Source organism: Dermacentor albipictus, chromosome 3 (genome assembly GCF_038994185.2).
Source record: "Dermacentor albipictus isolate Rhodes 1998 colony chromosome 3, USDA_Dalb.pri_finalv2, whole genome shotgun sequence".
NCBI classification, from domain to species: Eukaryota; Metazoa; Arthropoda; class Arachnida; order Ixodida; family Ixodidae; genus Dermacentor; species Dermacentor albipictus.
Genome location: NC_091823.1, coordinates 54,261,865 through 54,287,149, shown reverse-complemented (window position 1 = coordinate 54,287,149; position 25,285 = coordinate 54,261,865). Strand labels below are relative to the sequence as shown.

Genomic DNA, 25,285 nt, shown 5'->3' with positions numbered 1-25,285 from the left:
ATACTGCAAGTACATACACCTTACATCACACAGCACAGTTGTCAAGATGGATATGAACTCTCTTGCCATGGTCAGCTTACATCAAGGTTGCCATACCACAACTGTGCTAGAGAGCTTACATGTATATTTATGCGGCTTAACAAAACTGCTTGCCATCCATAGTTTAACCTCGGTGAAAAAAAAAGCTGTACCTCTCCGGAAAGTTGGAGACAATGTTCAATTACGATTTATACTTTAACTGCATTTGATTCCCTAAATGTTTAGCTTTCATCCTACCGCCTACGGCCTTGCCTTGCCTAATCTTGCCCACATGCTCTGCCGTCAGTATGTTTGCACAACCTGAAAAAGGAATACTAAAATGTTTGGTCAAACCTAGTGCGACATCTAGATGAAAATCACGTCTTTGACGGCAACTGTTTGTTGAGGTAAAGGAAACCCAAGTTGTGCAAGCAGTACGATGCACTATACTATGCAAGCAGTGCTTCTGGCAGTGCACATGTTTTCAGGCTATTTACTCAAGTTTAATGCACTGGAAACTACATATGGAATGCATATGAACACATGAAGGCGCAAGTTTACGATGGCATAGGAATCATTATTGTTGGTTTACTTTGGATAACACTGCGAATAGCCAGTACTGCGTTGCCAAGAATGCTATCCATACTAAAGCATCATACACAGGAATGATGATGAAGCAGAACTACACCATAGAGTGTACAAAGTCCGTGTGCATTCGTCAAGTTGACACATCTATTTCACGACACATGGTGCCTATCCTGTAATCATGACCCAAATACATTCCATGCTATAATGCTTAAAAGCAGCAATTGCACCTTACAGCCAATTTCGACACAAGCATTACATGCCATTAAATGAGCATGTCAAATTAATATATGCACATGCCCAAAATTTACGGTTTCTGAGTTGGCCCAACAGTGTGCATGACTGCATACATGGGAACCATCTCTGCATAGTTAAGGTCACATATAAGGGTTTTTAATGTTTAAAGTTCTCCTGTAAAATGGAATGGTGCCTTCTGTTTTTGTACTAATTCGTTGTTCCCTGTGCTATTTCAGAACAACATTTGAGGGCAAACGCTCAGTGACATGCGTACCTGTATGTGGACGTTAGGTCAGTAAGCAAGCATGTCACAGAACCTTACATGAATGTTACAAAGTGCTTTGCAATAATTTCAATTAATGTAGTGCATTCACCACAAGGAACACTTTCTTTAAAAATGTGTTTTAATTTATAATAAAAATACAAACTGCATCAGTTTTAATTTATAATAAAAATACAAACTGCATCAGCAGGGCTCAAAAAGACTATACACAATTAAGGCTCTTTAAACCACAAGGAAAGAACAAAAAAGGCTACATGAATTTATGCCCTTTCATTAGTAAATAAACTTGTACATTGATTTACGAATGCCCACATTACTGAAGTAATGCTACTCTCAAAGGCATCATGTAAAGTTAAATAAACTGGCTCTACAAGGGAAGCAATGCTTCCTAAAATGCGCGAGACGTTCAACTAAAAAACAACCAAGAAAGCTACAATCTAACTGAAGTACTAAAAGTATGCGAGGGAATCCATAGCCAAGGAGGGCTACCTACAAAAGGACTCTTTGAAGACACGAAAATATAAATACTCTACAGTGGACTTGCAAAATCTTGGAACTGCTCAGGTGATGGCTGACCATGTTCGCAAAATGTTTTACATCACCGGTGGGCTATGTATCGTGGCATCGTAACCTAGACGACCGACTCAGCATGCGCCCCCGATACATAGCAGGCAGCGCAAACTATGAGCAAAGTTCAGACCAACGATGTGTGCGGGCACAATCAGCAGGAATCATGATCATTCACAAGCAAATCACAGCATGTCATAGACATTCCTCCTCTTTCAGAAGTGCAAGTGAACAAAAGGAACACAATGGCAAGCAGCAATGATGAACTTCTGTGCGGGCTCAGCCTTGTGGCTCAGTAATGCAATTGCCTGCTGTTGCAGCATGATGAGGGCGACTGCCAAACAACCGCATGCAAGCGGTTGATGGCGAGCCACTTATGTGTATATATATAATATATATCACTTGCATATCAGCATAGTCAAAAAATTCGCAAGTTAGAATGTGCACGTTTTCGAGTGCACGGCAACAGTCTTAGCACAGCACACACCACACTAGTGCACGATTGCTCGCGTGGTGAGAATGGCTACATCTGAAGCCCCGTTGCCCAAGGATGGCATGGGGGCATGTGCAATTTCCAAGTGGTCTTGTGTATGGTACACGTCACTTGAGCTTGACAGATGAGTGCCTTCTGCCAGAAACTGCACCTGCAATATGAAAAAAAGAAGTTATTGGGGCCTCAAACTGGCCAAACAAGGATAAACAGACTTTCGTAGGGATTGCGATGATAAATATGAAAATATTACCAAATAATAACAAAAGAGAATAGCTATTTGGTTCACTGGGAATATCAGCACAAAAGTTCACCGAGAACTGATGCAAACAATTATAAGAGCAGATTAGCGAAATGAGTAATCATTAAAGGGACATACAGTACAGCTTAAGAAAGCCCCAAAGTAACTTTCATCATGGAAACTGTTCATCTGTTCCGAGAGTATGGCTACTGATAGCAGTAAGCATGCATGTAAATATGGTGGCATTATCATATTGTGAAGCCCAAGAAAGTGGACAGAGTGAACATCAAGTGAGCACTTGCATTCTTTACTCGTACGCAATCATCCACTCTCGGTGCTGCATCATACCAACTTGCTCAGCTGTCTGTTCTGCTTCAGAATAGGGGCTGGCCTGGTGCATATAAAATCCCCACTGTGCCCATCTAGATTGGGCATGATTATGCTGCACAATTTTTAATCTACTTCCTCACTGAAGTGCTTGTGACGTGTTCAGTGATCCCCAGAACAAAAGACACTTAATGGCAGCTTTCAACTTGGGTAACACAACAGAAGGAGCTCTGATGAAATTAACACAATGAAACACTGTGAAGGACAATGCACAGAGAAGGGAGGCCAGAAGTGTTTCAGGTGTTCACTGAAGTTTTCAGGCAAGCCTGCAGAACTTCATGGGGTCTTACTTTCAAACAAAGTCCTCTCAAGTCCCAAACAGAAAGCGGGAATACGCTCTCTAAGGGGAAGATAGTTCACAAACATTTCCCTGTCTAGCATTTAGGCTCTTGTACAAAATAGAGAGCTTTAGCATGTCCAGTGTCCGGGTAAACGCAAGTGAACTGGGTGTTTTACCTGATGTGCATACACGCAAATGTGAATGTTGGGCATGGTGCGGCCACCTGGTGATGCAGAACTCAACTAGACAAATACAGATATTGCAGCAGTAATCAAGTGTATATTGCTTTGCTGATGGTGTAAAATACACATAATTACTGCAATAGCTGTATTTGTCTGGTTGAACTTTGCACCACCAGGTGGCTGCACTGTGTGGACTGTTCACGTTTGCACGTTCGTTCATGCGGTAAAATGTCAAGTCTGCTTGCGTTTACCAGAATACCAGACAAGCTAAAACTCTCTAACATATGAAGATGTTGACAATCAAAAACCTGTATCACAAAACCTCTATTACACAGTTCTCCAATCAGCTAGCACTTGGACACTTGACACTGGCAATAGCAACCAGCATGATAACAAAACAGACACAACGGCAATGGCCAATCATGGAAGTCACTAGCACGAGAGAGGTGTTACAAATGTGGTACCCTGGCAAAACTAAAGCAATAAAGCACTGCAAAGAGCTTATGCATGCAGGCACGCACACATTCACCCCCCCCCCCACACACACACAAAATTAAGTCTTTTGTAGTCCTTTTGAAGTTTCCCTCCAAATTTGCAGGAGTTTGTAGAAGTGAGGAGCACTCAGCATGGAGTTTCAAACAAAGCCAGTAACAAGCAAGGAACCAGGTGAGCAAGAATAATGTGGAGCCTAGCCCTGAAATGCGTTTGTTACCGAGCTAAGCTTGCAATGTTTCGCTCAACCTTTACTCAACACCTCTGGTCCTATGGCTCTACATTGCCAAAATAACTGAATGTATTGAATGCCACTACATGCCTACTTCATCCATTAGATAACAGCGTATTATTTATAAAAATGTGCACACAGAATTCTGAGACTTCTGTGCTCTGGACAAGGACAATTTTCCAACCTACAGTATTTTACCTGTGCAGTGAATTTGCAACGAAGTAAAAATGAGATTTTCATACAAATGGCATATAACAGCATGCGAGCTCAGCAACATGCGACAACATAATTACTTTGTTTTGTGCTAAACAAAGTAATTAGGTATTCACACCAACTAGCCCAACAATGCATTGTGCTGGACCATGTGACAACCCAAAAGGGAATTGCAGGAGCTAGGATGCCACCGCCCCCCCTCACCCCCAGCTTATTTTCTGATAAAGAATCCAGATGATAAACCTACAGAATGAACAAGACATCAACCCAGTCCTCTGAATTGCTGCAGGTGATTTGGGGCTGATAAGTTATCAACAAATACAGCATGTGAGCTCAAGTGTTTCTAATCAGTCAAGTGTGCTCCTATCAATGTAATGCTTCCCAGCTCTATAGCTTTTGAAGGGAAACTGCTTCACGTGAGGGCAGCATCATTACACTTTTGTCAGGTCCTTCAGAAAGGAGCAGACGCGTGCTAAGCGGCCTACTATTCATAGAAAAGAAAGGCTGCCATCTTCTTGGCACCCAAGGAAGGGTTCGACTGCTTTGTAAAGGCTTGAAAGCAGACTTTTCACTGCCCCACTAGTAACATGCCTCCCACGATCAACAAGCAATAGTGGCCCATGTCATGCTGTGAATGGTATTGATAAGCTGTTGGGTCAGAAGCTTCAATGCATGTGAGAAGCGATGTTGACAATTACCGGAACGCATTATTTCTTTTCCCTATATACAGAAAGACACAGCACAGGGATTTGCAGCCTGGAAGACAGCACCACACTGAGGCAACAAGAGACTGCAAAAGTAGATTTTCATTTTATTTCTCAACTTTCAGCACTGCTCATCTAATATGTTCTCCAATCACAGGCTAAACTTAACAGATACTGCACCACTCTGATAGCTAATGAGAAGCAGTGCTTATGTAACTTTGGGTAGCAAGTGCCACTTGTGCGCACATGAACTGGACACAAGATTTCCAGACACGTACATGCCAGATCTTGTTTGCAAATGCCTGCTAACTTCCCTGACAATAATGGCGGGATACACAATTTCAGATGACTGCTCCTGAAATGGTGTGCTATATCCTAACACAAGCAGCTACTGCTGGATTGCATGCATATCAGCCATAAGGACCATTAACCCTTTGACGGTTTTTGCCGTACATGTACGACGGCGGTTTTCTGTCCCGCAAGGTCTTAGCCGTACGGGTACGGTTTCGACCCTCCGTTTGAAATTTCGCGACATAATGACGATGCACGCTCACTAGGAGATGCTGCCACCTCTTAGGACTTACAAGAAGCGTTTGAAATTTGTGCGACCTTCTTGGGGTAACTGACTTCTGGCTTCAGCGCGTCGTCGCGCAGACTGCGGCAACACCCCTTTGGCTGTTTCGGTTTCGCCGTGTGATCGCAACGGAGGCGCGCGAAACGTAATTTTTCTCTTTGTCGGCACTGTCTTGCAGATGCTGTGGAAGTTGATTTCTATCTTGATTGGCGTTGCTCTTAGCTTGTTTATAACGCCGCTCGCGAGGTATTCTCGCTCTCGGCGGCAACGCGGTTTCGGTTCCGCCGCAACGGAGGCGCGCGAAACGTGATTTTTATCTTTGTCGGCACGCTATCGCAGGGGCGGCGGAAGTTGATTTCTATCTTGATTGGCACTGCTCTTAGCTCGTTTATAACCGCCGCTCATGAGGTATTCTCGCTCTCTGCGGCTGTGCGAAGACTCGTGTTTCAAGGATACCACACTCTGAAATACTATTGAACATTTTGCAGTTCTGAGTGATGCCGACACCAAAATACTGTTCCTAATTTTTTTTTAGTATTTATTCCCGACTTTATACATCTTGGACATTCAAGATCCGCAATAAAATAATTTGACCACCTGGGAAAGTTTTTTTCAAAATAATTCGACCCTCAAAGGGTTAACACTGACACATACAGATATTCATCCGATTCCAGTGACTACAGTGGGAAGGAGCTGGGCGCCTGTCATAATGGAAAACATGTCACTTCTGCTTGACAGTATTGTATTTACTCGATTCTAATGCACCCTTGATTGTAATGCACACCTGTTTTACATGACCAAAAAAAAGTAGAATACAGCGCACCTTGTGCTTTCATATAAAAATATTATTTTCTCTCATCTGGAAAAAACAGATTTATTCCCAATTCACTGAAGTTGCAATGAATAAAAACACAAATGGAAGCGGCGTACCTTGCCGCCAAGATTTTCACTGCGCCGGTACGAGTTGCGTGGGGCAATAGATATCACTCGTCGTCGCTATCAGACAACTCCTTATTGTCATCAACAGACATCTCATTCTCGGTGCCGTCTATGGCATTCGAAATCCCGCACTTTTTAAAGGCCTTGTTGACCATGGCATACGGGATCGTGCACCATGCATCTTTCACCCATCCAGCAAAGTCCTTTGCAAAGTTTATTGGTGGGCTTGAATTTGTGGCAGCCACTGACAAGCCAGTTGGTGTAGAGCGCCTGAATTCTATCTTTCACTGGCTTGTTCAAACAAACATCGAGCAGCTGGAGCGGCGATGTCATGCCGTCAGGTATCATGACAAGGTCAGTGTTGCATGCAGCCAGCTTGTCCTTGATGTGCTGGTCAAGGTGGCACCTGAACGCGTCAAGCACAAGCATCCCACGCAGACCCAAACTGCCGCCAGGTCTCTTCCGCCAAACGTTATCAATCCAGTCAGCAACCAAGTCCGTGGTCATCCACCTTTTTTCATTTGTGCGCACAATCACACCACTCGGAAACACTATTCCGTACGAAAGCGTCTTTCGTCTGAAGATACAGGGGCAGCTTGTGCCCACCTGCAGTGGCCGGAAAACAAAACGTGCACTTGCTTCGCCCCCTTCTTTTCAACGGTTGTGGTGGCAGGCATGTCAAAGTAGAGCAGCGTCTGATCGGCATTTCCGATCTGTCCGAAGTGGTAGCCGTTTCTATGGTGCAACTTCAAAACATACTGCTGAAAACTGTGTAATTTCTCTCCATATATTTAGGGCAATTTTTGGCATAACCCTGTCTGCCTTCAAAGAGGAAAGTCTTTTCTTTTCATAAAATTTGATAGCCAGCACGTGCTCTCTTTGAAGTCACTCCACATTAGCCCTTTCTGTAGGGGCTAACAGCATCGCCCATACTTTGAGCAGATCAGTTGTCACAGGCCACTGTGCCACTCACTGCTCTTGCACGTATTCCACGAGCAGTTGTTCTATTTCGGCGAAGCGGCCCTGCTTCAGTCCACTGAAACCCTTCCTTGTTGCTTTGCTGGTGAAAATATTCTCCTTCTGTTTGTGCCCATTCCACAAGCAAGTTTTGGGAACTCTGAAAGCCCATGATCTTCCCGATTTCTGTCCATCTCTGCGCACATGATAACTTTCCTTTTAAATGTGGCATCATGGTGGACTTGGCGTGTCTTCGCAGTCGGCGCTACCAAGCTTATTGAATAAGCGTAGAAAACAGGAAGACAGGCGGTAGACTAGGTTACACCAGCGCCTGGTTACACGTACAACATGGAGGTATGCACATGGAGGAAGCTACGGCAGCTAGGCTAGAAGCGTGTACGAGGTGGCCATTTTTCGAATGTCAATGGCGATATGGTAACGTGGATTTAGGGTTGTACTCGATTCTAACGCACATGAAATTTTTGGACCTGTGTTATCGGAAAAAAGGTGCATGTTAGATTCGAGTAATACGGTAATGCCCATTTCAAGTGCCACTGGCAGAGATCAAAGTGTGCACATAATGACAAAGGTATACCTCATCTGCAATTCAATTTAAATTGTAACATGGTAAAATAGACAAACTCCTGAATTTCTTTAAAAGAATAAATACATTAAAGATATACAGTATATGCTGATGAAACAAATGAAAGAAAGGATCATCCACACACGTTCATGCTAAAAAATATTTTCTCATGAACACTGAATGTATTAGTGGTCTGTCAAAGGATCTTGGAGATAGCCATAGAGTTGGCTCCATTGGCTTCTATGGTCATACCAAGAATGCGGATGCTAGGAACCACGGGTATGGGTCTGCAATCCTTCAGGTGGAGTTCGATTTCCTGGTATTGGCGTTTATACATCCAGACTGCTGAAACAAGTGACCAACCAACGAGGGGGTATGAAAGAAAGCCTCATCCGACTTGTCCAATCTTTTATCTAAGCGGCTGCCCCGGAAAGGCGGTGGTCCCGGCTTCGAGTCCCGGACCAGGACGACTTTTTCCTCAACTGCGAGGCTTTTCTTTTGAGGAACCCGTATGGGTTTCCTTTGTAGCAATTGCTACGATGGGGTGGATGTCTCATTTCCATTTATTAATTACTTCCTTCCATCTTGCAGGTTTCCGCAGAACTATTACGTCAAACACTTGCTGTGGCTTTGAGTTGTCAATAAATCCGACTCTGCCCTGCCATCTACCAGCCGCCTGGTTAGCTCAGATAACAGAGCGGCTGCCCCGGAAAGGCGGTAGTCCCGGGTACAAGCTACCACCCTCATCAAAGCTTATGCCTACACCATCAGCGCAACCTTCATCGACGCAGCTGAATACTAAGATGGACGTCGCTTTGCGGCGGTTACCACCGCAAGTGGCTTGCTCCGACGTGCTGCCAGCATCGTTACCCAAAATGCTGAAAGGGCCGACGAAGTGGCCATCGCCCTGGCCACTCTTGACCCAGCCTCTTACACGCGATTCTCGCACAGCAGTCAACAACCACATCAAGGGTCGTATTTCTCAACAATCACTCTGTATCTTACAACACGCCCTGCATTTGTTTGAAAATAAAATTACCCTCGTCTGGATCCCAGCACACGCCAGCGATGTCTATCCGCACCTGACCAACCTCAACAAGGTTACACACTCCGTAGCGTGAGGACTAGTCAACCGTGCCGGAGACGGTGCAGGTGCACCCACAGGACGCGCCCGCCTTACAAGATACAATGACCTTGTGAAGTCATTTTACCTTGCAAGAAGAACCTTTTCCACCCTTCACCACAAGTTAAACAGAGCACAGGCAACTACCCTTCGCCTATTACAGACCAATACATACCCCTCCCTCACACGCTATCGCATCATATACCCCGACATCTACCCAAGCCACACGTCCAAGATCTGTAAAACTCGATCAGCAACACTCCCCCACATGCTATGGGAGTGCAAATATCAATACCCAGACTTTAATCCCATGACCCTCTCGCCGAGATGACACGGTGCCCTGCGCAGCTCCCATCTCGACAAACAACTCTGGGCTACCCAGCAGGCCTACGAAGCAGTGAAGAGGCAAGACCTCAACGTCCCATCATGGGAGGCATGGGCCCAGCTAACTAAACTGCTGGTTTTCATTAAAGTTCTCCCTCTCTCTCTCTCTCTCATGAACACTGACTGGAAAACTCATGCTACACATATTTATTCTTTCTAACAAAAGCTGTATCATAATATTACGGCTCCTCATTCCTGAACAACTAATAAATTAGGCTGACCTTTCAATAAATAAATTAGACTTCATTAAATGAAGCGAATCAGTGAGAAGCAAGCAAGAACGGCAAAAGGGTGGGGAAATAGGGATTACATTTACACACCTTCAGTAGGTAAACATATCTCATGCGTTTATAAAGAAATGGCCGATCTAAGTGCATGAGTTGGAAAAAAAAAGAAGAGGGAAAGAAAGAAAGTCACAAAGTCCTCAGAATGCTTGTTCAATGCTTAGCACAGATAATTTTGAGCCAGTGAACCCCATCCTGGCTATACTTTGATATGATGATAGTGGATGGACACCAATAGATTCTTTTCATAATTGTAAACCTAGCTTTTCTGTGAGGCAGTTTTGCCAACCAATGGTGGCATATTCGTTTTTGCAAACAGCATGTACAAGCACAGAGCAGTTTGCTTTTATGTATTATGACATGAAAAGTGTGAACGTGGCTCTCGCGGTGAAACCATGCCCAAGAGACAAGGTCCCTGCATGTGCGGCCAGCACTTTGCCTTCATTTGAAAGATGACCACTGCCGCCAGTCATCTATAAATTTGCTGTTCATTGGGCAAATGTTCAGTGCAGAAAAGCACACTTGAAAATTAGGAAAACTGCAACTGAATTACACGAGTGGAAGGCAATAGCTCACAAGAACTATTGGTGCAAAAAAAAAGAAAGGTGAGACAGAAAAGACAGTCCACTGAGAAGACAATAATTCACCAGCTGTTGCCAATGGTCCCTATGAGATTTGGTGCCAGCACCCATCGTCTGTTTAATTTTTGTCCAGCGCTGTATCGACCAAAGGCACATATCTCATGGGACCCGTCTCACTTACAGTACTGCACTACAGGAATACAACAGAGATGCAATGATAGACCTAGCCAATGGCGAAGCTGATGCTTGATGTCAGGTAGAGAGAACGATATGAAAAGAGACCAATAAAGAACTGAATAATTTATGTCACTCTCGCAGGTCGCCAGATCACACTAAGTTTTTGCATGTTTAGGTGGCCATCGGACTAAGTGAGGGATTCTTTCCTGTCGTAGACGAGGTGAGGAAGCCTCGTATGCTGTACACGTGGACTAGATCCATGGGAGTTACTCTAGATTGCTTGCCACCAGGCAGATCTTGTATTGCCCTTTGTTGTACGCTATATGCCCCGATATAAAGTTTGTTCATTTTACATAGCGGACTTGCCTCGGTCCTTTCTATGAAAAGAGGAGTGGAGCTTCGGAGGGCAAGAACCTGACTTTACCATTCCCAGTTCCCCCAAAACTAAATTTAATACAGTGTACTTCTGGTGACCGAGCATTGCTGCTTGGACTGCTTGCGCTCAGCACAAATGGCCCAGGGAAACAGGGCATGCGCTCTGTGCCGCTGCCGCCATGAGCTATGCACCTTAGGAGAGCTGAGGCAGATTTGGCGCAGTTCCTTGACAAACGTGAGCAGGTACAGGTCCACCGCAAACACCAAGACCCACTCGGATGCCGTGCTTGCCACGTGAAGGTGGTAACCCTGCATTTGGGATGGGGAAAGAGCACTGGTTCGTTTTCATACATCCAGAAACAATATACAGCCCTGGCCTTATTACTAAGCTTTGTTGATATACAATAGAACCTCGTTCATAAGTTTTGAAAAAAAAGAAACACGAGAAAAACATACTAACTGGTAAAACGAACAATCCGAAGTAACTAAAAAAATTTGACATACAATTAATGTTGGCATCTCCGTAATGCGAAGCGTCGCGAGGTTCGCTGCAGAGCTGGAGGTGCTCCAGCGGCCGGAGACGAGTTTTGTTTTTTTCCTATTGCGTGGTGTTTTAAAAGGATGACGGGAAACCGAATTGAAATCGAGCTGGTGGGTGACGCCGGATGCCGCCGAAGCGAAACGTGATGCCCACGTTGCACCGCCTGCAGCAGGGAATGGTGGCACGTTTGGATTATCGTTAACTTGAAGCGTGCAGTACACTACCAATGGCACTATGTGCACCATGCCCTGTAAAACAGAGAGGTAAATGCGGCGTGCAACGACTGGGGCAGAGATTTGCTGTTACTGAAATAACTGTGCGCGCCGTCGTTTTCACGTGAGATGGGCGACTACATACCGTTCTTGATCGCGCACGCCTCGCGCCCTTTCTTGTTCACATGGGAACTAAGGGCCACAAAAGATATACGATCGCAGTCTGCAGCAGAGAATGACGGTGAGTTTCGGTTATCGCATGTTAAAAGAGTGCACTAAACGTTAGACGGCACCACGCACTGTGAAACAGATAGGCAAGATGTTTATCACAATAGAATTGGTGGTGATAGCTGTGACTGCTGCGTGTGACGACCCCGGTGAAGATTTTCTGGTACTGGCATGAGAAACTGAGTGCGCGCCGGCATTTTCATGTGAGACAGGCGGGTGGGTATTGCGGTGAAGCTGCCGCAGCAGGCAGCTATATACTGTTCTCGATTGCACGCGCCTCACACTTTTTCTTGTTTACATGGGATCTGGCGGCCGGAAAACTTATCATACGATTGCAGTTTGGTGATGTACTAGACATTGGTGCCGAAACAGCGTGTTTTTCGGGAATGTATGAACCAGTAAAAAATGAGCGTAACTCTATTGGGTCATTTTTTGTGTTCTCTATTGCGAAAGTTGGCGCCGGGAAAACGTACGTAATGGGAATGTACCAACGAGTCATCAATATAGCTGACTTTTGTTACAACCACGTATCGCACGACTCAAAAGTATCTTTGCTATTTCTGATGTTCATTACAAGCATAAAATCATTACATACCAATATTGGCAAAAAAAATATTAAATTTACTGATCATATCGAAGTTCCACTTTACTGTATGCAAAAAGCTTTCTTTATAAGCTTCATTCGTTTCCTTTATTTTTTTTATAATATCGTAGTGTTAAAATTGTGAAACTGTTTGCTGATAATAAACTTTGTGAAATGGCGATGCCCCTATAGGAGTACGCTATTTGAAAAGCTGGCTCTGACAATTGCATTCAGGACAAACTTGTTAGCAGATTTTAGATTATTCGCAAGAATGAAGTTGTTTGCAGATACAGCACTGGAATTTTAATTAAAATAAAGTGAAGAAACTGCAAACAACTTAATATTAACTTAAAGGGCCCCTCACCAGGTCTGGCCATTTTGAGCTGACAAGTACAGTGCACACTACGCGTGCTAATGATCGTGTCCGCTATGTATTACATTGCTACGTGCTGTGGAAAGAGCCGAAATTTCAAACTGAACACCATTTGCCCTTCGTCTCGCGAGCTTTGCGCTCCAAGCTGGAGGACAACATATACGTGCTAGTGCGGTAATGTACATGTGTTTGTGCTGTGATGTCGCTCGTAGTAACATGCGACTTTGAGAATTATTCAAGGCAACATCTGTTATTTGTATAATCTGTTAGTTCAATAAACTAATCATTGTTTAGAGAAATAATCAAATGTCTCAGACAAATCGACATAAACTGAAGGTCTGCGTGTTCTTGTTTTACTTTGCACCGCAGCAATAGAGATGTACTTCAATTTCATCTGCCATTTCTCACATTATGCAGTCGCGTGTGCAGACAACGAAAGTATGTCATTTTCTACCGTGTTCCAGTGCGCGATCATGCTTTTCATCTGCTTGTGTCTACCTCAGTATTTGTTTAGCACTGACTTATACCGCTAGTCAGATGTCCCCGTGGACAGCATGCAAAATCGTGTGCTGCGCAAAACATGAAAATCGCAACAGCTTGCGCGCGACGCCGTCAGCAAAAGTGCACCGTACTGCAAAAAAGTGAGGAGAAAAATAAACGAAAGCGGGGCTCGTGATGTGTGCGTCACGCGATCCTCAAGCTCCGGTATGGGAGAACGCAGGGTAGAATTTTCACTTGCAGAGGCTAGACGGGGCAAGTGGAGAGAGAGTCTCTCTGGGCAGTGGAGCTCGCCTCCTGAAATCATAGGTTCGCAGCACTGAAATATTTCTATTTCGGCTATTAATGAACAGATTCGAAAAACTTTTTGGGTAGAACACTCCCTAGAGGACACAATAACTTCCAGCGTATAACCGAAATTGTCTATGTGGCCTGGTGAGGGGCCCTTTAACTGCCCACGAAAACAATGCCATAGCACATCTGCCAGACAGACTGTCAGCAGTTTATGGCTAGCTTATGATGTGAAAACAACGAACGCAGAAAGTATGACCAGTCATTAATAGTTTGCTATTGTTTCCTCATATACTTCCACTAGTGATGTCAACTGATGCACACCAAAAAATACAGTGAAATCAAAAGCAACAGATTGAAAATATAATCTATGGAAGTACAAAAGTGCTTTCAATTTTATGCTGTTTATACCTTTGTTTCTTAAATCATTTGCCTTTTCTTTTATATTTCAGTGTGACAGTAGCAACACCGATGATCGTTACTGTTGTGCGCAGACACTGCTTGTACAATGAGAAATGTCTTGGGAAAGCTTCTTTGTCCCATGCTGTAATGCCTGCTGTGCTCCAGCAAGGATACTAAGCATGCAATTATTTTTAAAACTTGTTGCCAAACATATAAGATAATGTCAATGAAGAAAAATAATCGAGATCAGAACAAACCCCATCTTCAGGCTTCCATTTTGTTTTGTCCTTTCCATGAAATCTGGAAATCGACATAGGTGCTGTAATGGCGGCTGAAATGGTTGAGTCAAGGAGGTTTACAACACAAAGAAAACGAAAGCTCGAAGAAGCGAGCATGGGAGAGAAGCAGCCAGCAGTTTCCTCCTTGAAGTAGACAAAAGTACAGCATGGTTTTGCAAAACTGCTTAACTGCATTCTAGAACTATCCAAACAGCTTCTAGGCAGTCAAGATGTGCAGCCATTGTTTTGCATTATTTATCAAGGGCGTCAGTCAATATTTATGCAGTGTACTGTGCACGTCACATGAACTAGCAACATCCGTATCACGACTGCCATGATCACAAATTCCTTCAGTTTACAATCGGCATGTATAGAGTGCACTGGACAACAGCGAGTAGCCTGGTGATTGAGCACCTACTTCGTATGAGTTCGAATTGCGATGTCCTCAGAAACCCACTGGTTCTTATAATGGGTAAAGATATCCCCCGGCATGGAGCTGGGTTGCTTTCAGGGATTCTTATCTTGACAGTGGTGCTATAGAGATTTTATATTCGTGGCCTTGTCCAACCACAGACAACCTCAGTACAGTAAGAGCTCGTTAATTCACAACTGATTAATTCAAAATTTAGGATAATTAGAAGTAGCCACCGCGGTCCATCCAACAATGTATTGAAAGCAATATGTAACACATCCTGCTAATGAACACTGAAATCCGCACCGCCACCGATAATTCAAACTACGTGCTATTGTGGATGGGGAGAGTGCTAGTGCACGGGAGCACACTGGTGACGATCGTTGCCGCACAGCTTTGCTCTTTCCATCTGCAGCCACCTGTTGCAGGTCGGTTGTCTCCCTCTCTCAAGACCTTCAAGACGAAAACACGGACGTGGCGCCGCCTGTCTTTATTAATTATTTATTTATTTATTGTGATAGCAATTATATGGTTGCTTCAAGCACATTTTGCCGTCAGCGTGGGTGTCGGCGTCACTGCGAGGTTCCGTATAAAGTCCAAGGGCGATAACACCGTCGCCGCGCGCCCTAAGCTGTATGTGTGAGTGAAAGCGTGCAAAGGGAGCCGAGAAGAGCGGCAAGTTGGGCTAGTTGGTGGAAGTTTATTTTGTAGTAAGAGGGGCTACTTGAGCCGATGATCACGGCTCAATCTCGCCCACGTGCTAGGGACGCATGGGAAGTGGAAGCACACTGTCTTCTCTCGCGCACAAGGTACCTAAAGTTGCTAGGTGCCAGGGGCGTGCATTCTCTCTGGCTGCAACTGCGCATGTGGCGGTTGCACGTGGTCGCACGGCCGTATCTTGAGAGCGATCTGCGTTGGGGGCAGAGTCTAGTTGTGTTGGCAGCCCGTAGGTTTGTGCATGCTTTATGTTCTCAGCGCTCACTTTGTGTAGAAGTGACAGACAGCACGAATTCAAATTTCCACGCTGCTGTTGCTGCGTTTCCTCATGCCAGCGTTTTGACAGCGAATGTCCATAGTCATCGGGTGTGATGTGTTCATGTTTGCTGTGTGCGCTGACACCATGGTTAGTATTTTAGTTATTGCAAGCGAATGTTTACAAGTTGATACAGCCGAAAAAAATACTATCCTTACTTCATACCGCTGTCTACTAATTTGCTGTCGCAATCGATGCTTCATCTTTCGGGCAAAACTGTCTTTCTTTCATTCATTTTTTTTCTTTCTTGTTACAACTTGGAAGCTTTTCTCTTTATCTATGAGGTGTTTTTTGCCGAGAAGCGGCACCAGGTAGTCTATAACACGGCGGTCGTGACATTTGCCAGCGCTCCCAGTACCAAAAAGCATAGCCTTTGATATTCCTGGCTATTACTCAAAGGAAAGCATCGCTGGGATACGTGTTTAGACGCCACCTATGCATATAGAGGAACTCGGCAGCATGCAATTAGTGCATTTACGAAAGTACAACCGAGACCAACGTCGCAGCAGGTTGTGATGCGTTTTGAGAGTGCATTTTAGGATGCAGCTCTTGTTCCTGTGGCAAGCGTTGGCGCATTGCATGCGCCCAGTCACGCTAGGGTGCTTGCGCTGCGCCAGCCAAAATACCGTCCCCTTTAGACTTCGAAGCACATGCCGTCGGCTGTTCTCCTCAGAGCATGCGCAGAACGACATCCAACCCACGCGCTATTTTGGACGGCTGCCTGCGACGGTCGGCGAGACGGCGTGGGCACCTTTTTTTTCCACGCAATGCGATGTGTGTGACCGTGCCCACTGCGCTGACACACACATCGGCGCGGTCGGCGCGACGAACACCCAGATGGAGCAAGAGCCATCTCGACGTCGGGCATGTCGGGCGGTGCTGGCCACATCCGGTTACGTTGGCTGCACCAGTGCTTCGAATTATAGATGCTGTTCTCACCAATGTGACGTAACGTGTGCTTGCGCACGCTCATGCTACGTTGGACTATTACGCGCCTTAACCGAGCAATTTTTTTCTCTGACTTTCATTAGTTCGAATTTTGTATAATTCGAATTTTCGTAGCATTCCCGCAGAATACGTATTAATGAGCTTTTATTGTACAAAGCAACTGCCAAGGCTGTGGGAAACAGACTGGAGCTGTAGGAGCTGTCGCCGAGTGCCTTACTGGTAAAATAGGTAGAAGCGTGCTCTCGGCCAGGTGTTTGGCCATTACGGGACATCAACACTTGGAAAGTGGTGCTCCTCCCCAACCTGAGGAGGTCCCCACCTGATAGGTGACATGGGACGCCACATGGGAAATTGCGGCGATGAAACCAGCAATGGTATGTGTCCATGTATGTTTGTACTTTTGTAAACATCTCTCCTTGGCTGCTTTTCTTCACGCTTTGTAGATGCACAACATTACCTTCCTTCTGCACAATTTCTTTAAGGCAAAACAGACAAAGGATACTGCTGATGAAGGCTATTGTCGCCACCACAGAAAGGAAGAGGCGAAGCCATGCCATGAAGCGTGTGTTCACCAGCGGGTGCATGCGGAAACTCATCAGCGTGTTGATCCACGTGTACGCCGTGCCTCCACCCACTGCCAGCAGGGCTCCACAGAGGTGAACATACAGCACCTCTGTCTCCTGCGCACAAGCATGCACTTGAGAAATAGACTTTTCCTACACAAATTTCAACTACAGCAAACAGACACCCGTCTCTCCCACACTTAAAACCAGTAATGGCCTTCAGGCTACCAGAGAAGTCTATGACGTAAGAGCAGCACAAAACTCGGAAATGCAAGAAGAGAAATAGGATTGTTAATGGGAAAAAGCACGAACACAGGTGCCGACTTGGCTGCACTCCTATCATTTTTTTCAATGCTTTGGTGTATTGCAGTGTTTTTCGTCATGAACTTCAACCAACTTGCTCAAAGTACTATCCTGATTAGAAGAAGTTTAAGCTGCACAGTCATACAAGGATCTACTTTGTATCTACTTTTTACAGGTCAGGAAGTAATGAAGCCACCATAATCACCTGAAAGTTGGCAACAATGGATACACCCAGCGATGATATCCAGCCCAGCCAGAGACCACTAGCATTCATCCGAAGAACCTGAGGTGACTCCTGGGACAGATGGTCCCTGTAGTACTGCTCCACTTCCTTGTAACGCACATATACTGTCGCAGCCACTGCAGGTACAAAATCAAAATGCTATGTGCAAAGACGCATGAACTCAGTTTCCCTGAACATAACAAATGCTAAAGGACAAAAGCAGCACTCCTTGCTGAAGCAGTCATGCAGTTATAAGCGTAGCTATCCCTCTCTTCAGTGCGAGTTCATTGAACTATACAGGACTAGGTTCGACACTTGCTGCGCAATGCCCTCAACAAACTTTAAGTAGATAAAAGGATGGGCTTTCATGTCCCAGGTCTGCACTGTACCATATACACTACTCTACATTACTTTCATAAACTTGAAGTTCTTGAACACACATGCAAACTAATATATGCATGCCATAGAGCCTTTTTTTGTTAATTACTTTGCAAGAATCCTTTAGGATAACTTTCAACATTTTGTGCCAGTCACACTTAAACAGAAGTGGCATTGCAGCCACAGGAGCATCAACTATGTCTGGAATGACAAGGCTTTAGCCAGAAAGAAACTAAATATACATGCTGCATATAATTCACAATCATGAGCAGACAAAAAATAATTAATGCAAGTGGTTAAAAATAAAGCCTACAGGGGCTATGCAGTTGTTACTAATGGTGAAAGGAAGGAACAAACTGTGGGCTTGACTCACAAAAAAACAGGTTTGATGTAAGTGTCACCAGTTTTCCCAAGAAAGGAACTTGTGACCCCAAAAGAGCTTTAACCCCTTAAATGCTGATGACAGGTTAACTCCTCATGATGAAGGTTCCACTACTTTATAATTCTGACACATAAATAATAGCCTCTTGCATTTTTTTTAACAAGAGAAGTAAAAGTGCTATAGGCATTCGTGGTATCATATTTTTAGGGAGAAAAAGGCAACATAAATACAGGTTAAAAAAAAATAATTTCTCACCAATTTTTAAAAAAATTTCTCATGGTAGTTAAAAGGTTAATCTACTGTTGTAGAACAAGTGTGGGCTTTATCTAACTTAGTAGGTAACCAAATGAAAATGTCAATCACTATCGACTTTTTATGTGAGCTAACACCACAGCAACAACAAGAATGACAAAAAGCTCACATGGATTACAATAAATTTGAAAAAAAAAAATAGCATGTACTTCAGAGTTTGCCTAGGACCTTAAGACAAATCATCTTGAATAATGTGGCAAAGCTCAACCAGCCATTATGAAAGTGACAACATGTGCGTAAGGTTGTGTAGCAGAATATTTCTGTGCAAAAATTTGATTAACGTCTCACACAGGGCATAGTGTACCAATGAGAATTTTATTTAAGTCACTATAACCTGTGCACTTAATCTTTCATTTGATGTGCATTGAAGGCACATGGGCAGATCAAAACAAAACATTTAGTGAGCTAAAATCTCGTATAATGAGTAATGATTACATGCTATATTTAGCAAGCTCTGTCATAATTCTTTCTCAGGTAGCCTGTCTTCTAGACAGGTATACGAAATAAACCCTGAGACCTCTATGGACAAGGTGAAAATGCGTAGCTTTACTTGAAATTTTCGCGCGAGCCATGAAGCACAAGTAAACAATGGGGCACGTTAGGTAGTGCTACCTTATATGTGACACAGCCAGCTTAATCAACACAAGCACAATACAGCAGCCAATCTGCGAAAAACTGTAAAGGCTTAACAATAGGTGCAGCTTTCAGCTCCAAGGTGCAACCTACGCACTAGTCTTAGCAGCAAAAGGAGGAAATGAACAATGAGCTTGACTCACTCAAGACAGAGCAGATGTTGAGGAGCTGGCTGAATATGCAGCTCTCGGGGGCGTACGTGCCCGTGTCGCTGATATATGGGAACTCAACTTCCACATGGCCAAGGAGTATCGAGATCAAGTATCTGCGGCATTATCGCATGCGCATCAGGCTGGCATTCTCCAGCAATGTGAAAACACATAACAAACATTCAAACTTATTACATATAGGTATTAGAAATATGCAAGAAGAAATGGTGAATCTAACATGCCATAAATGTAGCACACTACTTTGGCTGCAGTAATGTGCAAGTCAACAGAAATCAAGGTGTACTTGATGTTAATGTTGCTTTGTGGTAGCATTAAGTGTGAACACCAATTCTTCCCCTTTTTTTGAAGAGATGTGCATGAATGAAGTAGGAAAATTAAAGTGCCAAACATTTCGTCCCACCAAACTAACCATAATATAAATTCTACAGGAGCATTCTGCTTGTGTGCAATAATGTAACATACAAAAAGAATGTCTGAACTAGTTTAAGAAAATACTAGGAAACAAAATCTGCAACCTTCATCTCTTAGAATGTAAAAATGTCACAGGAGCCTTGCAAGGCAGCACTTATTTTGGCATCAGCTGTGCAAAGGGCAGTGATCAGGTACATACCACTAGAAAAAATAAAAAACAGTTGTGTTCTTTGTACAATTTCAAGACTGCTGATTTATTAATATGGTTCATTTCAGTCATATCTCAAATTTTAGCGAGATATTTTCGACTTTGATAATCGCCCTTTGGGCCAGATGTCCGTTGTCACGCATCGCATAAACACAGGTGATGTCAACCCTGTTCACCGGCGCACCTATCGCGTGTCTGCGTCTGAGAGAAGCATCACGCAGCAGGAAGTCGACAAGATGCTTGCAAAGGACATTATCGAGCCATCATCCAGTCCCTGGGCATCCCCTGTTGTTTTAGTTAAAAAGAAGGATGGATCGTGGCACTTTTTTGTGGACCATCATCACCTCAATAATATTATGAAAAAAGGCGCTTACCCGTTTCCACGAATTGATGATGCCCTTGATTGTCTGAATGAGGCCGCTTACTTCTCTTCTAACGACTTTTGATCTGGATATTGGTAGATTGCTGTGGACCAAACTGACTGAGAGAAAACGGTTTTTACACCTCCCAATGGGATTTACCCGTTCAAGGTCATGCCTTTTGGTCTGTATGATTCCCCAGCCACATTCGAGCAAATGATGGACTTCCTGCTTCACGAGTTCAAGTAGTATACATGCTTGTGTTATTTAGACAACGTGACTGTGTTTTCGCCTACGTTTGATACACACGTTGAATGCCTCTCAGCAATTCTTGACATGTTCCGCCTTGCCGGACATTAGTTGAATTCATCGAACTGCTGTTTTGGCCATCACCACATTACTAGCCTTGGCCATATTATGGATGCTGCCAGCTTACAACCTGACCCATAAAAATTCAAGCCATGAAAGGCTTCCCTGTACTCAAGTCTACCAAAGATGTTCGCAGCTTTGTGGGGCTCTGCTCCTATTTTCACTGGTTTGTGAAGAATTTTGCAGTGATTGCAAAACCGCTCACAGGCCTTCTTGAACATGACACACTTTTTACCTGGAGTCCTGCACAAGCCGCGGCTTTCTCCGAGTTAACCACACTCCTCATAACGCCTCCCATTTTGGCCCACTTCGATCCATCAGCTCAAACCAAAGCACGCACTGATGCGAGTGATTACGGGATAGGCACCGTCTTGGCCCGATGCCAACGTGGAGTGAACTGCGTCATCGCTTATACCAGCAGCTTACTGTCTACATCGGAGTTAAATTACTGTTACAGAACATGAGTGCCTTGCCCTTGAATGGGCAATTGTAAAATTTAGCCCTTATCTATTTGGCCGACCGTTCACAGTAGTTTCTGGCCACCATGCCTTGTATTGGCTTGCATCTTTGAAAGATCCCACAGGCATACTCGCTCAATGAGCACTGCACCTGCAGGAGTACACCTAAACAGTGGTATACAAGACAGGGAGCCTGCATAGAGATGCAGATTGTTTGTCCCATTACCCTCTGGCCGACTGTGACTCTTCGCACACTGAATCCCTCAATTGAGTCTTTTCTGTGCGCCAGCTGCTTAACATAGCCGACAAACAGTGTCAGGGTTCCTACTTAAGGGAAATAATCGAGTGCCTGGAATCCTCTCCCAGTGATGCCCTTGTGCACATGTTCACCCTGAAGGATGGTACCTTATATCAGTGTAATGTGTATCCTGACGGTCCTGATCTTCTCCTAGTTATACTATCACACCTGCGCTCCACCATTCTTCGTGAGCTTCACAACGCCCCAACTGCTGGCCACCTTGGTGTTACTCAAACACATGACCGCGTACACCGTCGCTTCTATTGGCCTGGCTTAGCCAGCTCAGTGTGGCGGTATGTCAGTGCCTACGAGCTCTATCAATAGCGACAGAAACCGTCTACGCTTCCTGCTGGATATCTTCGGCCCATCAACGTCCCACCTGAGCCCTTCTTCCGTGTCGGTGTGAACCTTCTTGGGCCCTTTCCTAAACCTACTTCTGGAAACAGATGGGCTGCCATCGCTACCAATTACATAACATGCTATGCAACAACACGAGCGCTGGCGACCAGCTCTGCTACAGACGTGGCGGATTTTCTCCTCCGTGATGTAATTTTACTACACGGTGCCCCACGTCGATTGCTGTCTGACCAAGGCCGTACCTTCCTGTCAAAAGTCACGAATGATATCCTACGCTGCTGCTCCACACAGCACAACATCACCACACCATATCATCCCCAGACAAACGGGCTCACAGAGTGCTTGAATTACACCTTAACAGACATGCTCTCAAAGTACGTGTCGGCTGACCACCGTGACTGGGAATTAAGCCTGGCATACGTGACGTTTGTTAATCATTTCTCCCGCCATGACACTGTTGAATACTCTCCCTTCTACCTTTTGTTTGGACGGGAACCAACTTTACTGTTGGACACATTTCTTCCTTCACCTGCAACTTGAACTAGTGAATATGCATGCGACACCATTGCATGAGCTGATTACGCATGGCTGATAGCTCATAGTAGACTTGCTGCTTCCCAACACAATCATGAGTACCTTTATGACTAGCAATACCGTGACAAACATTTTGCTCCAGGTGCCCTCGTGCTACTTTGGGCCCCTCCTGAGGTGTGAGTCTTTCTGAAAAGCACCTTCCTCGCTACATGTGGCCATACGACGTCCTTCGTCAAGTGATTGACGTCACATATGAGACTGTGTCCACCAGCCTCACTACATTCGTTCCGTTGTCCACCGAAGTTCGCGTTTCACGACTTAAGCATTACCAACCATTCTCTGCTGTGGATTCTTCTGCCACACGGGGTCATACAACATGCTATTCGAAGAAGATAATGGGGACATTTGGATTTAGTGGGACATAGCCATAAGCAGCGTCTGACCAATCCGAGAACGGCGACATACCTTGCTTGATGCCCAGTTCCATGTTGGCCAGTGGTTGCTACGCCTTGTAAATACACCATGCAACTAGTTTATCTACTCTGCTTCCCCGTAACAATATACTACAAGACACTCAGGCTATAGTGTGCACCTAAGATGTTTACGTGCTGGTGATGAATAACCAACTCTTAGTGGCATTGAGTAGTTTATGACTTCAAGCAAGTCACTATGACTGTACCTCATTTTATACCGACAGCAAATCAATTTGTGAAATGTATCTGAAATAAAACAATGCATTACTATCTTCTTCATGACACAATAAAAAGAACTGAAACACTAAGTGTAACAAGCTTAACAATCCACTCTACAAATATGAGTTCAAGGACAATTTTAAACATCTATTAAAGTATGTATGACACAGCATGAATCACAAAATTGAGGTGGATATAGTCTAAGGTCTTGCATTGAGCACTGCATGGCTGTCACAGAATTTCGCCAAACATAATCTCGAGATCTGTGACTGCAAACAAGATGTGTTTACAGAAAGAAATTTAAAAAGGCAAGGGTCACATGTGACTGCGAATGTGCTGCCACAGACATGGTTACCAGAGTGAAGTGCTAAACAGCTTTGTAATAAAGAGGCCCACTCTCTTATGTTTACTGCAGTACCATTTGGGCAAAGGGCATGGCAGCCATCGACAGCACAAAAGAACCACAAGACAGAAAGCTTCCCCACTAAATGCAAGCAAAAAAACCTGTGTAACTCAACACGAATCAATCTGACAATGTAATGCAAACACACAGTTGTGCACTAATATATGGCACCTTAATGTTATTTCTTTCCCTCATTTTTGTTTTTCTTTGATTTTAAACACTGGCGAAATAAATATAAATAAAGGACACTCACGTAACTATGAAGGTGCCAGGCAATAGAACGAAGACCGACAGAGGGAGTAGTTCCACTCGAGTCAGGGGCATTTTAGCGCTGCGAGCATCAAAAAATGTGTCAGAAGGCACCTGCTTCAACTTCATTGACCAACCCCCCTCCCCTCCCTCTCCGTTTCCGACGCATGATCAAAATCAAAGCAAAATTTAACCAGCCCTCCACGGAAGCACTACAACGACAGGTCTTATCCAGTATCTTACACAAATGTTGAGCGACATTTGAGCCGCGAGGAGGCCCGTATGTATGCTCCGCGGGGGAGACACAATTGTATCTTACTGACGAAAACAGTGCTGCGTTTGCGATGCAACACAACGGCTTTTGTCTCTTGACGCGTGCTGGACAAAAACCGACGAACGTTTCGCAGGCGCATGTAACAATACAGAAGTGCTCAAGAAAAACGCGACTCCCGTCAACATGACAGAAAAGATGTGCGCGATGCTTGCGCTCAACCATTGCCAGTTAGTTTCCTCTCGTAAGAGATTGAATCTTTCGCGTCCAGCAATCAAATTCATGGCGTATGCACTCGGAGAAATGACTACAACGGTGTCACATAGCAGGATTCTATAACGTTCAGTCCATGCGAGTCGATGGATTCCCTTGACGTGTCGGGCTACGAAACCCGAACGCGAATTGTGTATTCACACAATTTTTGACGCACATCTTCAAGGCATATCCGACATATTTTAGCAGCTACTTAGTTCTGAGTGACATCATAAGGTTAATGCTCTGTAATATGCGTAGCAGACAAGAGTGACGAACGCCCGTACGACAACAACGTTCCTTGTATCTGCTCGGGTGATGCGTAATCCGTTTGAACTTACCCACGCCGCTGAGGGATTAACTGAGGTGAAGAGCATCGATGGTAACGTAGTACACGTCGTATCTAACGTTTATGCGGCAGTTCGAGACAGGAAACCGCTCGCACTAGCGAAACGAAAGTCAAAACTGCAGGGCACTGAATCACTGTAGGATGTAAGTATCCATCGGCGCTTCGTCGTTACCTGACCGACCAAATGAAGTTGGAAACGGTTGGAATGATCAGCGCACAACTGGAACAATGCGTCTTCTTATCAAGGCCCTTCGTATCAGTTGAGCATTGCGTAAGTAATGGCGAATATCGCAACACAAAGCGGAGAAACCGCAATTATAGGATCAGGGAATCTGGGCTGATTGCAGTTTGCGAGGAGGAGGAAACACTCGCGTGCGGGTCCTGCAGGTGCGATAGACGAGCAACCAAAAGAGGGCGGTTGTAG

The 25,285-nt window shown here is 44.6% G+C and overlaps 1 protein-coding gene across 1 annotated transcript; it reads right to left on the bottom strand.

The window, feature by feature from the left end:
- Positions 1-1,226: 1,226 nt before the first annotated feature.
- On the bottom strand, positions 1,227-25,263 carry LOC139057395 (DNA damage-regulated autophagy modulator protein 2-like). The gene is made up of 8 exons (XM_070535479.1): positions 24,854-25,263; positions 23,994-24,071; positions 19,625-19,746; positions 17,759-17,913; positions 17,190-17,367; positions 14,274-14,347; positions 11,081-11,197; positions 1,227-2,334 (listed from the first exon to the last, which is right to left on the bottom strand). Exons 2-8 carry the CDS (start codon positions 24,062-24,064, stop codon positions 2,182-2,184), a joined length of 870 nt encoding a protein of 289 aa, XP_070391580.1. The 5' UTR covers positions 24,065-24,071; positions 24,854-25,263; the 3' UTR covers positions 1,227-2,181.
- Positions 25,264-25,285: the final 22 nt, after the last annotated feature.

Coding starts and splice junctions, on each gene's coding strand:
- LOC139057395 (XM_070535479.1), bottom strand. CDS start 24,064: ATGCCCCTGACTCGAGTGGAACTACTCCCTCTGTCGGTCTTCGTTCTA. Junction 17,368..17,758: donor CCATTGTTGCCAACTTTCAG/GTGATTATGGTG, acceptor GCTTGTGCGCAG/GAGACAGAGGTGCTGTATGT. Junction 2,335..11,080: donor TCTGCCTCAGCTCTCCTAAG/GTGCATAGCTCA, acceptor TTCATATTGCAG/GTGCAGTTTCTGGCAGAAGG.